At 47.7% G+C, this 14,743-nt stretch overlaps 1 protein-coding gene across 2 annotated transcripts in view; it reads right to left on the bottom strand.

Annotated features, from left to right (window-relative positions):
- TAFA4 (TAFA chemokine like family member 4) overlaps positions 1-13,479 on the bottom strand; it is a 139,915-nt gene extending 126,436 nt beyond the window's left edge. For both annotated transcript variants that reach the window (XM_058678637.1, XM_058678638.1), the window contains exons 1-2: positions 13,351-13,479; positions 8,177-8,292 (exon numbers count right to left, since the gene is read on the bottom strand). In XM_058678637.1, coding sequence (XP_058534620.1) covers positions 8,177-8,291 — 115 coding nt within the window. In that variant the 5' untranslated portion in view covers position 8,292; positions 13,351-13,479. The remainder of the gene's footprint in view (positions 1-8,176; positions 8,293-13,350) is intronic.
- Positions 13,480-14,743: the final 1,264 nt, after the last annotated feature.

The raw sequence follows: 14,743 nt of genomic DNA, 5'->3' as shown, positions 1-14,743 counted from the left end.
GAGCACAGGTGGGGCAATGAGACAGTGGCAGTTTTAAGTTTGTAACTTCTCTGCAGATTCCCATTTTGTAAACCTGTGAATGTTTGGGACCTGGGGCTGACCCCTCCCAGAGTCTTCTGGCCACAGGCATCTGCCATCACGGTCAAATTTGGATTTACATTCTTTTTTCCAGTGTCGGCCTCTTCGGCACTTAGGACATATTCCAGGGGAGTGACTGTTAAAAGTATCGGCATGGTATTTTTGAGTTGAAGGAAGCATTCGGCAATCTTTTCTAAGGTGTCCTGGCTTGCCACAATTAAAACATTTAGCCTTCATTTGTTTTTGAATAGCAAAAGTTTCAAGTGCTGCTAGGCGGGCACGGTGCTTAAATGTCCCTATGTTGCGACAGGCTTTCAGGTAACCCAGAAGATCCTCTCTTTCTTTTATAGGACGAATAACAGCCTGGCAGTCCTCATTCGCATTATCAAAGGCCAGTTGCTTTAACAACAATTTCCTAGTGCCTTCTCCCCTAACTTGTTTTTCTATAGAGTCTGTCAAACGTCTTACAAAATCAGCATAAGATTCTCTGGCTCCTTGAATGACTTTTGTATAACTGTCCGCAAATTCAGACCCAGTTTCGGTTTTCTCCCATGCCCACAATGCTACGTCTCGTATATGCATGAGCGCAGCTTGAGGTAGCTGTATCTGTTGCTCTGTAGTAACCCACTGTCCATCTCCAACCAACATATCATAAGTCAATTGTCCCCCACCAGGGAGTTGCCGACCTGATGCTCCTAAGGACAGCAGTTTTTCCTTAGCCATATCGCTTCTCCACATTTTCCATTGTAAATATTGAGAAGGAGAAAACCCTACTTTTGCTATTACTTCAAAATCATAAGGAATCCAGTTTGCTCCCTGGCTCCAGCCATTTAAATATTCCCACACATAAGAAGTAGGTCCATAGGACACACAAGCCTTTTTAAAAGCTATGATGGCATTAACATCTAGGCTTTCATAGGTAGGTTGGTTATTTTCTTGACTAAGTATGATTGGAAAAAGCAATCGGAATTCATGAGGTCTCCGGGGAACATCAGTCATTTGGAAACGTTTTTGATCAGATTTAAGAGCAAGACGGCATGGGCTGATATTTAACTGTTGCTTTATCCCAGCCTCATTTACCTCACTAGAGAAATCCTGCGGTTTAACACTGAAAATTTTCTTTTTCTTAGTTCTGATTTCATTTTCAGTCACATTATGGTAACATCTTCCAAGTTTTCTTTTCCTAATTTCCACATCTGAAGTATAAGGCCTTTCTCTTTTAGCTGCATTACAGTGGCATCTCCTCGTGGGAGGGTCTCTCACACATTCTTCCTCATCTTCATCTGTAGTATAAGCCATTTCTTTCCTAGCCACATTTCGGTGGCGTCTCCCGTTAGGGAAAGCTCTCACAGGCTCCTCTTGGCCATCCTCCTCATCTGTACTATGAGGCGTTTCCTTTTTAGCCATATTACAGCGTCCTTTCCTGTTAGGTGGGCCTCTTAAGGATTCCCTTTCTCTTTCTTCCTTGTCCATACTATGAAACACTTCTTTTTTAGCTACATTTCGGGGGTGTCTCCCCTTAGAGGAATTTCTTGCAGATTCCCCTTCTAAAATTATAATAGCTCTAATTAAAGCCGATATAATCCAAAAACTAACTTGAATATCTTCTATCCTTCCGACCTTTTCACCATTTTTCTGAGTAAAATTCTTAAGTCCAGTTTCTAGTGTCCATTCATCTGGAGACCAAGGATTATATTCACTAACAAGCTCTAAATAAGAATGCAATTGCTGCCTAGTTATCTTCGTTCCACTTTTCACTAAAAAATTCTGCATAAGAGAGATAAAAGACTGTGCCCTACACTGGTTCTGGCCCATTGTCCCACTCACCACTTTCTGTGGGGGTCTCCGCTGCACTTTCTCTTCTTATTTCAAGTCCCTGTTCAGGCGCCAGTTGTCGCTGTCCCGCAGCGATGGACTTGGTGCACGGAGCCGATAATAACACGCGTGGACCCCTGACTGATGGTCAAAAGCCAAGGTTTATTAGTAGCCTCAGACTTTATACACTGAGGGTCATATAGGATAAGGGAGGAAGTGCTGAGCTTATCAACAAAACCATTAATGCTTGTTTGGAACTCCTTTTGTCTTGTATATTCCACCAGGTGTTCTCATATACATATGCAGATGATATCCAATAAGGTATACAAAAGGTAGCCATTTGGTTATTCTCCTCCAAATATTATCCAACCAACTGTAGTCCTGTGCTCACTGACCTTTTCGGGTCACAATGTCCTCCTACACTCTAAAGGGTCCAAAGATCGCCTGGGAGGAAGAGTGAGGATGCTGAGCGCCTTCTGGGCCGGCTTCACCTTAAAGACCCTCAAGCGGGAACGCGCAGGACCTTCAGTGTCCCAGACATCCTCTGTTCAGCCAACAGCCACTGTGCTGTGTTTGCTGCCCTCTTGTGGGGAAATTAAGTGTTTACGGGCCAGAAAGAGAAAGAAGGAGCGGTAAAACCTGCCAAGCCTGGCTGCTTTTCAGATAAACAGAATCTGCCCAACAGTCCTTTGCCATGGATGGAGGTTACACACGTCTTTTGTGTGGTCTCCAGCTCAATCATTTTGGTGAACAGAATATTCAAACAAGAGCGGTCATCTGCATTTTAATCCCTATTCTATAATCCCTTAAAAACATGACCCCTGGATTCCTATGGAAACGCACATCAATGCCTATTCCTTTCAAGCAAGATTCCCACCTCCAGTCCATGAAAACTAGATGGGCTTTAGCTGTCCTATGCTTGACTGACATCGTAGTGGTGCATATTTATAGGACAAAGAGGTACGTCTTCAACAGGCCATGACCAGATCAGGGGGTCACAGTTTAATTCAAATTTCATCTTCAATGCAAACCTAACTACTCCCTGTATTCCAAAATTGGGAATTTGGCCACCATCTTAGCCGGCAGTGGACGGGTAATAAAACATTCCCTTGTTTGCACAATGCAAGCCCTTACAAGCACTTCACCAACTCCCACCTGGAGTCTCCCAGTAGTGGATCCTTCAGGGGTCAGCAGTGGTGCACAGCTCTGGGGACCATTTCAGAGTCCACTGGACATGCAGCCCCAGCTTCCATGGTCCGCTCTGCTCTGTGCTTCAGCGCTCCAGCTCCCTGCGCCACATCCCTGCAGGACTAAACTCTGCCCCGAATTGCACAGCGTCTCAGCCCACTGCGCCCACGGCTCCTTGGGTGCAGCACTAGACCCAGAAGCAAACACTGCAGGGCCACCGTGGGCATCACGCACTTCCTCCTCAGATACTCCTGATGGTCAAGGGTAACGGGAAGCAGAACAGGAAGAAACCAGAAAAAGAACAGTTGCACTCATTTATACTTTCAGCCAATCGACAATGAAATCAGCGGAAGAATGGATGCAGGATAATTAGTTCAAACAAAAGCAAAGAGGTCAAGGTACAATAATCAGGAAGCAACCTTCATTACATTACCAGCACAAGTGCCAGACCTGACCACACCCAGGGTGACCAGGGCGTGGAAAAGCACGCGTGGCCGTCCTACTGCTGTTCAACTGAACAAATGAAACCACACGGGGTCAGGGGTGGCAGCATTCCATGTAAACTCAGGTTCTCCTCTGGAACATGGTCCTCCCACCCAGCGCAGCTAGGTGGGGCCATGTGACCAAGCTCTAGCCACTGGTAAGACAGGCCAAATGATGCCAACTATACCCAGGCAAGGTTCATCATCATTTCCCCCTCCTGGCTTGGAAACCCACGGTGGCAAGCAGCAGAGCCCCCAGCACAAGGGGTTCTGAAAGACTGGGAACAGAACCTGACCACCCAGCTGACCTTAAACAGAAGCCAGAAGCCTTTGTTTGCACAAATGTGTATTTTGGCCTATTTCTTACAGAAATAACCAGAGTTATCCTAATCTGACTCAAATATTTACCTGCAAAGTCACTCAACAGTGAAAATTCAATTAAGGTTAGGGTACAGGAATGTGGACAAGTCTAGTAACAAACTACCGAAAATTGAGAGTGATGCAATAATTCATGGTCCATCCAGACAGATGACTGGAAACGTTTAAGAATAGGAGAGAGGGCCCAGTGCAATAGCGTAGTGGTTAAAGTCCTCGCCTTGCACATGCCGGGATCCCATATGGGCATCGGTTCTACTCCTGGCGGCCCTGCTTCCCATCCAGCTCCCTGCTTGTGGCCTGTGGCCTGGGAAGGCAGTTGAGGACGGCCCAAAGCCTTGAGACCCTGCACCCGTGTGGGAGACCTGGAAGAGCTCCTGGCTTCGGAATGGCTCAGCTCCATCCGTTGCAGCCGCTTGGGGAGTGACCCATCAGACGGAGGGTCTTCCTCTCTGTCTCTCCTCCTCTCTGTATATCCGCCTTTCCAATAAAAATAAATAAATCTTTAAAAAATAAAAAAGAGTGGGAGAGAGCTGTAAGGTATTCAAAGAAGTACATGTTTCTACTCCAAAAGGAGGACTCCCCGTGAACCAAGCGTAGCTCAAAAATGTTCTACCTTTCCCTGTACTTACAGTGCATGACACACCAACAGCAGCAGGTTCAACTAGTAAATGTTACTAAAGGACTGTACTACTGTGAACACACGGGAGTGCGGGGTGAGGAAGGAATGGAAAGGAACCCTTACACCTACCAACTGTATCATGGAAAATAACAAAAAAAATTAAATCTGTCAAAAATACGACGACCTCCAAATTCAGTTCATAAGGGAAGAAATCGGGAAGATGCCAGAGCAGGGGGCATGGGGCATCCACTGGGGTGTGCTTGTACTGCCACTCACATGCAACAGAAAGCCTAGTGCAAACACGTGCAGGTGGAAGGTGGGCACACGGAAGACGCTGCCTTCCGTTTCAGAGAGCCTGAGTCAGGCCCAGCTTCCCACTAACACGCCCTCGGTGAGGCAGGACGCGAAGGCTCCAGGATTTGGGTCCCCGCCCCCCACATGGGAAACGGGGATTAAGTTCTGGGCTCCCTGGTTTTGGCCTGGCCCAATCCCAATTACTGCAGATATGTCAAGAGTGAATAAGCAGGTGAGAGATATATCAGCCCTCCTCTTACAAATAAAATGAAGACATTAAAAAAGTATTTTTTTTAAACAGAAGGCAGGAGTTTTGCATCTGCCCATATTGCTTTATGGAATTCTTACCACCATCTGAAAATTGCGTCATGATGTCGTCGTGACAAAGGGTCAAAATTGATCATCCTATTAACACGCATGCATTTCGGTAGCCAGTGCATTACAGACACAAGGAACCAGCTTAGGGACCCTACAGGACCTCCCCAAGCCCTTGCTCTCAGCAAGGACGTGACACCGCATAAGGCCAGGAAGGTCAACCGACAGGTGTGTGGAATTAGGTAAAGGCTGCGTTCTGCACTCCTTCATGCAGACAGACCTGCGGGCAGCGCACGCTCAGACCCGCTGTAGACAGAAATCAGCCCGTATTCCTTCGATGCTTCTTAAGATGCGAGGTGACAAGGACTTAAATCCCAAAGATGAAAGCAGGAGGAAACCCCCACAGCCAAAGAAACACTACAAGCACAGAGCAACACGTGTGCTGGGAATCCAAACACACTCACCCAGACACCTGGGCGGGGCATCACTTCCCTCACAGCCCGCTCAGCCCTGCAGCTGTCGAGCTGCTGTCTACCCAGAAGGTTCTACGGGCCTCCCAATCTCCATTTAGATTTGCCTTACAGTTCTGCCTTCTACCAAAGCAGAGCGCTATGCATGAAACAGAAATCTCCACACAGATAAACATGGAAAGCCCCATCCTTCAGTTTCCTTCATGTGTTACCGACTCTCCCACAATCCTTCCCCGCTCCCGCCCCCAGTCTGGCCCCAGCACAGCCTGGTGCCCGGGATCTGCTAGTGAAAAGTGAACACACTATTGACAGGCCTCTCACTCAAGACCTGTACGAGGAGGACATTTGGTGAGGTTAAGCCACTGCTTGGAATGTCTATATCCAGTATAAGGGTCCCTGGGTTTATCAATCTTTCTAATAAAAAAATTAAACAATATGTACGCTAGGAAAGAATAAATGACTTCACACTTCTGTGGCAGCCAACGCAGCACAAGATACGCAAAATCAACTAGCTGTGGGCGTTTCACAACAGCAAAAGCAGATCGATTTTTTTAAGGCATTTATTATTTTTATTGGAAAGTTAAATATACAAAAAGGAGGAGAGACAGAGAGGAAGATCTTCCATCCGATGATTCACTCCCCAAGTGGCTGCAATGACTGGAGCTGAGCTGATCCAAAAACAGGAGCCAGGAACTTCTTCCGGGTCTCCCACGCAGGTGCAGGGTCCCAAGGCTTTGGGCCATCCTTGACTGCTTTCCCAGGCCACCAGCAGGGAGCTGGATGGGAAGCGGTGCCACTGGGATATGAACCAGCGCCCATATGAGATCCCAGCATGTTCAAGCCAAGGATTCTAGCCACTAGGCTATCACGTCGGGCCCACAGATTGTTTTTAATTGATTCACTAGCACTGCAGTATTTTTTCATCTTTGTACTGCCACTTGATGAGGAAAAACAGAACTCTGAGCAGTATGAAAAATTATCTTAATTGTAAAATTAAGGCTTACCATAAAATAACAGAATGACAATAGAGAAATGGTCACATATTATTTATCTACAAGTCAGAGATTCCCCTGAACTTATCCATAGCAATGACCTTCTGGACAGATAATTCTCAATTCTGACACTTATGTTTTAGGGTTCAAGTTCTATCCTTTCACCCAGCAATCAAAATGTTCCAACATTGTCATGTCTCAAGTTCCCACAGAAAGAATGGCAAATTAATTTACTAAGCAATGAGTCCAGTAACAAAGGGGAATTATTCAGAAAAGTAATTCATTGGAGGGAATTTCCAAGATGATTTTTAAAAAATCATTTACTAATGGACCCAGTGCCCTGGCTAAATTGGCTAACCTTCCCCCTTCAAATGCCGGACCCCACGTGGACACCGGTTTGCCTCCTGGCTGTTCCACTTCCCATCCAGCTCCCTGCTTGTGGCCTGGGAAAGCAGTCGAGGACAGTACAAAGCCTTGGGACCCTGCACCCATGTGGCAGACCCAGAAGAGGTTCATGGCTCCTGGCTTTAGATCGGCTCAGCTTGAGCCATTGCAGCCACTTGGGGGAGAGAACCAGCAGATGGAAGATCTGTCTCTCCTCTTTCCTGCAAATCTGCCTTTCCAATAAAAATAAATAAATCTTTTTTAAAATATTGACTTATTTTACAGAGAACATGAGCATCAATCTCATCTTCTGGTCCACTCTTGAAACGCCTACAACAGTGGAGCCAAAGCTCGGAACCCGGTCCCCAGGCCAGGGCTCCCACATGGGTGGCAGGAATCCAGCCATCACACTGTCTCCGGCGATCTGCACTGTCCGGTTACACACATGAGCATCAAACCCAGGCACTCGGATAAGGGACACGGGAGTCTTCACCAGCATAACCGCCAAGTCTGTGTTACTTTAAGCACACATGTAACAGGGGAAGGGAAACATCCAACCACACACACACACACACACACAACAGGCTCATCTTGAGCTGAGGGTTTTTATCGCTGTGAAAAAATGATACTTAGACACAAGTTTCACCCCAAGGTAGCACCGCTACTGCCTCTGAAACTTGAAACACATCCCATCTTGGGACTCAGGCAAAAGTTCTGGCAGCTTTTGCTTCTTTCCCATCTTCTTTTTGAATCAGTCAATACCTTGCCTCCCTGCACCTCCAATCATGTCAAAGGCCCTGAACTGCCAGGTTCCTTCACTCCAGCAGTCTGTGTGCTCCGGTTTCCCGGTACAAACATTCCAGCCGCTAAGGAGACCACACACAAAATGCTGCTGGCTTTCTCAGTCCCTTTGAGGAACAAACCTACAAAACTAGACGTGTGCCCAGAAACAGCAGTATTTAGAGAGCTTAGAAAATATCTTCAAATGCTGTCTGCCCACCAAACAGTTCCACAGCAATTTTGCCCAGCATGTAGGCTTCTCTGGTTAGTCAGCCATCTCCCAAAGCCCTTGTCGGTTGCCCGTGTCTACAAGGCACACTCTGACCTTGGACAGGGTTTTGCTAATTGATCTCAGTGGTGCAGCGCAAGTTGAGGCCTTACCTGCATGTCCCCGGAGGTGCTGGCTGGAGGCGGACATCAGCTTGCAGGACACCATGAACACGTAGACCAGGAACAGCCCATGCAACAGCAACGCCGACCTGGTACACACTCGCATCCTGGAGAGAGAGCAGGGCTCAAGTCAGTGAGGTCAGCATGGGGCAAGGCTCCCAGACAACACCATCCCACGGGGCAGGGACTGAAAGTCAAACTCCGGTGCTCAACTTCTTTCCAGTCCGGGCAGCTGAGGGCAGATCAAATCCAATTCACACCGAGCATTAACTCCATTTTCAATCAACACCTCTGGCAATCAAGAGTTTCCCAAGTTAGCACCATGCTTCAGTGAGAAGTCTATTTACCAATCCCCAAGGCATAACCCAGTTTGCTTTAATGCAACAGAGATGTTGCATTTAACATGAGATCATGAAATGTACAAGTTACATACTGAGAGCTGGATGCAAACAAATATGCTTTCCGTAGCACAGAGAGCCCAGGAAAATTCTGCTCCTGTGGCCTGAGGGCTTTCTCCTGGTTCCTTCCCTGGGTAGTGAGGCCCTCATCTGGCAGGCTGGAACCAGAGTGCATGAAGCCAACCCCAAAGGTAAGCAAGGAGTATGGCAAGTAAGAAAAGAAATCCAACTCAACTTCCTAAGTAGGTGGGCCCCTGCCACACACCCAGGAGCCCTGGATGGACACTCTGGCTCCCACATTTCTGCCTGGCCCAGCTTTGGCTCTTGTAGGCATTTGGCAGGTAACCCAGCACATGGCTCAATCTCTGTCTCTCTCCCTCTGAAAATAAAGTTTTTTTTACAAACAGAACCTGTATTGAACACATAAAGCCAGACAGTTGGTGAGCATGACTGAAACAGCTACCCTAAGACAAACTGCGCACTGCGTGTCATCTGGTGGACCAGACCCAAGGCAGAGCCTCGGCGACACATGTGCCTACTACCCTACTGGACATCAAGGGAACTGCAGAACTCACTTTGCTTGATGTTTAAAGTAATTTTTCAAGCAAAAATCAGGACAATTGGTATTGCACACTCCAGGGATCTGACGTTGATTCTGCCTGGCACACCTCTCACGGTGGTCTCTTAGAACCATGAGGGATTGAAGGAACCCCAAAATCCCCAAGACACCAAACTCCACAGATATCCAAGTCACTTATACAAATTGACGTGGGAAGTGCAATCAGTTGGCACAAGTCCTCCCACAGACACGAAGTCAAGTGTAGATGACTTACAACACCTCTTGCATCTCAGTGCTGCATGGATAATTGTTACGCTACGTTGTTTGGGGGATAATGGCACGCCAAAGTTTTACATGTTCAATGCAAATGCAGCTTTTCAAAATATCTGTTTATTTGAAGGAGCAACAGAGAGAGGGGGATAGATGGGATTCCATCTGCTAGTTGGTTCACTCTCAAATGCTGACAGAAGCAAGGAGGGAGCCAGGCCAAAGCCAGGAGCCAGGAGCTGCTTCCAGGTCTCCCATGTGGGAGTACTTATGCCATCTTCCACAACTTTCCCAGGCATGTGAGCAGGAAACTGGAATGGAGGCAGAGAGCCAGTCCCTGAATCAGACGCCAGTACTGGATAAAAGCACTGCAAACCAAAGTTGAACCCACTGAGCCATACTGCCAGCCCCCAGATGCTACTTGTGAAATGTTGTTTCAGTTGAATCCCTACATGCAGGAGACCCAAATCATGAGAGCTGACTGTGCGCAGTACGGATTAAAGCACTCACAGCAGGTAATGACACACCCAGGATACCAGCTCCTTGGGGCAATGGACGCGGCACTAAGGGTGGGACTTCAGAGCGAATGTCGAAGGAGGCAAAGGCATGTCTTGCATCTGCAGGTCAACCAGCAGTGCACCTGCCAGACCTCAGCACCAAGTCCCACACAGCCTCGGAGTACCCACGCGTGCACCTCACACCGCCAGGCCCAGGCTCCAGCACCAATTCTTTCCCATTGGCCTTTCAGAATTAAGCCAAACAGATCTCGGGAAGAAAGTGTCACACTGTTCATTGATTTGAGAGTTGGCCTGTTGTTGGAGCAGCCGGGCCAGAACAAGATTCTAAGATTGTAAAATGGCACAGCATTGACTTCTTTTACCTTCCCAACTATTTTAAAAACCACCTTAAACATGGGTCATAGGCTATGCGGCAGTGGAAATGTAATACTCTTCTGATGGGATACTTTGAAATTTTCCCCTCTGGGCATCTCCACTCAGCAGTAACATTCCCTGCCTCTGTATTCACTCATGCTCTATTAATCTTTGCCCCTTGGCTAAGAGGAAAGTGACACTATGCTTAACTACAGAATTTTTTCAACCATTGTGTGCGACACAGGGTATCCCATTAAGAGATTCACCCATCAGTTGAGCAGTGAAGAAACCTGCATTGCATCCCACATTGGAAGACCTGGGTTTGCTATCCGGCTCTGGCTGCTACCTGCAGCTTCCTGCTGAACCAAGTCCTGGGAGGCAGCAGTGACGGCAGGTGTGATGGGCTTTCTGTCACCTACCTGGTGGCCATGGACCAAGTCCCTGCTTTCCATTTGGGGAGTGAGCCAGCAGATGGGGTATTCACATTGCATCAGCCCCAGCCTCTCAGATAAACACATTCCAAATATGGGATGTAGAACTTCTTGTTTTCCTCAAATCATACTAAGAAGACACAACTGAATTTTAAGCTCATGTAAGGGCTACATGATCTTCTCTTTGATGCCTCCAGAACTAATTCGAGAGATTCTGCGCGCCTTCCTGGGTGTGCCTGGAGCTGGAAGATGTGTTCTCAGAAATGAAACTCTGGAAGCCCGGTGTGTATGTCTAAGCTCAGGACGTTTGAGATTTCTTGGACTAGTTATCCAAGAAGGCAGTTTAAGAGCCTGTGTATACCCTCCCTATGCATTTATGGGAGTTAGGAGGCTGGCACGCTCTTGTCAGGTCCTCTACTCAGGGGGCAGCAGGCTGAGATCCAGGTGTCAGCTGGGTGTACCCTCATCTGAAGACTCAGCCAGGGATGCCCATTCCCAGGGCCCCAGGGGCCTCAGGCTCTACCTCCTGGCAGGAAGCTGCTCTCAGCACCTCCAGGCTGCACTGGGAGCTCTGTCCTGTGCTGCCCTCCCCCTTCCTTCAGGGTTCCAAACCCTTTTTCCAGGAAAGCTCAGTCCCTCTCCAGGGTTCACCTGCTTGGTTGGGTCAGGCCCACCCAGGATGAGCTCAACATCATTTGGTTTGAGACCACAATTCCACTTGCAAATCCACCATCCATGCCACAGAATTATAACCTAATGAAAAGAGTGAGCCCCGCAATGACTGTGCATGCAAGGAAGGAAGCCACACGGAGCAGGTCACAAGACAGTGCACATCCAGAGGACTGCCTTAGGGTTCTGTCTGCTGCAAAGGGGCAAAAGCCAGCTCATCAAGGTTTACCCACGTGGGTGTGCAGTTCACTAACTGCGCTTTAGGGCATATAATTGCATGTTAATCTCCAGGTATACTTCACTGAGGGAAACATCACCAAAGGGCATAGAGGGTCCTCCAGACCAGCCTCCTTCCTGCTCCGCCCTGGGCCACAGCCGTTACTCTCAGATGCATACGATGCTTCTGAGAATGTCAGACTGTTCATCCGCACTGCCAGTTCCTGCTCAAGTCTCCTCCTGGCTCCTTATCTCTTCCACCCAAAGCCTGGTAGCTGTGATCAATGTCCCTGCCGCTTAGTGGCCTAGCTCCCCCACCATTATCCACAATGTCTCACCCAATATAGTCTAACTTCAGCAGCACCTAACCTACACAGGAAATTCAGCTTCTTTCTGTTTATCAGCGCCCCTGATCACTGAAATTTAACTGCATGATTTCGTCCAATCTGGGTAATACGCTTATATTGATCTGAGTAGCAAAAACCAGGTCTTTGGGGAAGCCAGCTTTGATATGCAAGTCAGTGCATGGACACTTTACTAAGTGAGTTACAGGAGGTGTGTAAAGGAGACAGGAAAGAAGGGAGAGGATGGAGGGAAGCCAGGCCCTCGGACAACCCTACGGACAGTTGCAAAGACAGAATGCCCTTTCTTAGTAGCCCCGAGTTGGGGAGAGAAGACGGGCCTTTACACAGCCCCAGTGACCTTTCACCAGAAGCGAGTTGCTTCTAAAAAGTGGGGGGGGGGGTGTCCCTTGGGCAAGGTAGATCTTTTGATGGACTGCAGTTCTTGGAGTCGGCTAACAGCCATGGGTGATCTCCTGCCAGAAATCCCAGGGGAAGGAGGCAGCAAATCCCCATTCCTGAAGGCCATCAGGCCAGTGCATTCCAGAGTTCATGGCTGTCCATCTTCAAAATGGAAGAATCCATGCTACATGCGTGACTGACCGTGCAGGACCATGGAGTCATCCCCAAGCAACGACCCCCTACCTCGAGGGTAAGGAGCTCCCGCCACACTCACTGAGACTGCAAGGGACAGGAGTTTGGAAGAGCAGTTCCAAGATTCCTTGGATGACTGCATCCCATATCAGAGGGCCCAAGGTCAAGTCTTGGCTCCAATTCTGACTTCAGTGTCCTACCAACATGCACTCGAGGAGGCAGGAGGTAATGGGCTAAGTCCCTGTGTCCCTGCTGCCACGCGGAGACGGAGGCTGCACTCTGGGCTCCTGACTCTGGGCTAGTCCAGCACTGGCTGTAATGTGCATTTGGGAAGTAAACCAGCCCATGAGATATTTCACTCAAGTAAATAGAAATAAATAATGCTTTTAAAAGTCTCAATGGCAGATATGCCAAATCCCATACAATAATCTCCCATCTTGACCTGTCAAATGCATTTTCCTGGGTGAGTACTCACAAGCTCCCAGGTCCTGAAACATGTGCCTCCTTCAGAGTAGCTCCGATTCACCCCCACAATCCGCATCCAAGAAAAGCCAGGAGGGGGAGTGAGGTGGGGAGGGGAATGCTATTCAGCAATAATTCTATCCTCCTCAGCTTTTCTCCTACCAAATAAACTCAAGCACTGCTTTGCACACTGAACTAATTTCACCTCAAAGGTGAAAACTGAAATTAAAAGAATGATAAATTTTCAAAACCCCAGGATTATGTCAAGGAAGGCATTCAAGTGAAAGACCATCAACTCTTGGGTACTCAGTTCCGTTAAGTTTTCAATACTTTGGTGTGTGTTAAAATCATTTTACCTTGGAGACTTCCTAAGATTTGGCTCCAAACACAATTATTCCAGGATGTATTTCAGAGAGATTCCAAGTTTCCATCTGTAGGTAGAGCCAACCATTTCTGCAGCTCCAGAAAAATTACTTATCTTGAAAGACCTATTTTTTAAAAAGACAAAAAAAAATACAGGAATTCATTAGCATCTCAGTGTGGAAATGAGAGTATTGTAGCAGTAAATGATGGTTTTATGGTGAGGCCTGCTGTTCTAAGCAAGCGGTAGCCACAGAAAGCCAACCACGTTGGCAGGTGTCCTCGTATGCGACAGAGAGAAAAGACGCACAACCCTACAGTCACCAACTCACCATAGAGTTTTAAACTAGAAGTTCCCTTCTCAGAAAAGGGTACTCAATTTCTGAGAGCCCAAGACCATTTAGTACGCAAAATGTCACATACCCATTTCACTGACCTTTGGACAAAAGCAGAAACTGGAGAACAGGAGACAGACTGTCCAAGAGGTTACACCAAGTTCAAGAGCAGTAGAAAAAGCAGTATGGGCCTGGGGCGACAGCCTAGTAACTAAAGTCCTTGCCTTGCATGCGCCTGGATCCCACGTTGGCACTGGCTCATGTCCTGGCTGCTCTACCTCCCGTCTAGCTCCCTGCTTGTGGCCTGGTAAGGCAGAGATAGACGGCCCAAAGCCATGGGGACCCGGCACCAGCATGGGGGTCCCAGAAGAAGCTCCTGGCTTCGGATTGGGTCAGCTCTGGCTGTGGCAGCATCTTGGGGAGTTAATCAGTAGATGGAAGGTCCTCCTCTCTGTCTCTCCTTTTCTCTGTAAATCTGACTTTCCAAGAAGATCTAACTTGCTACATTTGTCTAATACAAACCTGAACATAATGGGGAAGCAATTTACCAGGTTGGCTTTGAAGAATGTTCGCAACAGAAGTCTTTCCAGCATTGCCGATGTCAGAACAACATGAACAGGGAAGCCCACTGCAGACAGCACTTATGTACCTCCCACAGCACAGCTTTTAAAGAAATTTTCCATTTAGGAATAATGTTCCTCAAATGAGCACTTGGGTGACTCCATACCAAAGACACCCTAAGAAAAAACATGGACTCCTATAACTACATTTCTTTTATTATTTCTATTTATTTTTGAGAGAGAGAAATAAAGAAGATTCCCAGTCACAGGTTAGCTCCCCAAGGCCACAGCAGCCAGGACTGGGACACAGATGAAGCCAAAAGGACAGAACGTGGTCCAGGTCTCCCACATGAGTAGCCGAGATGTAATTATCGAAGCTACCACCTGCTGCCTCCCAGGGTGTGCGTTAACAGGAACCCAGAGTTAAAAGAAGAGCCAGGGGACTTTTGACATGATTGCAAGCTTCCCAACTGGCATCCTAACCATGATGCCAA

Source organism: Ochotona princeps, chromosome 21, assembly GCF_030435755.1.
Source record: "Ochotona princeps isolate mOchPri1 chromosome 21, mOchPri1.hap1, whole genome shotgun sequence".
NCBI lineage: Eukaryota > Metazoa > Chordata > Mammalia > Lagomorpha > Ochotonidae > Ochotona > Ochotona princeps.
The sequence above is the reverse complement of the archived record's forward strand: the minus strand, read 5'-3'. Positions and strand labels throughout refer to the sequence as shown.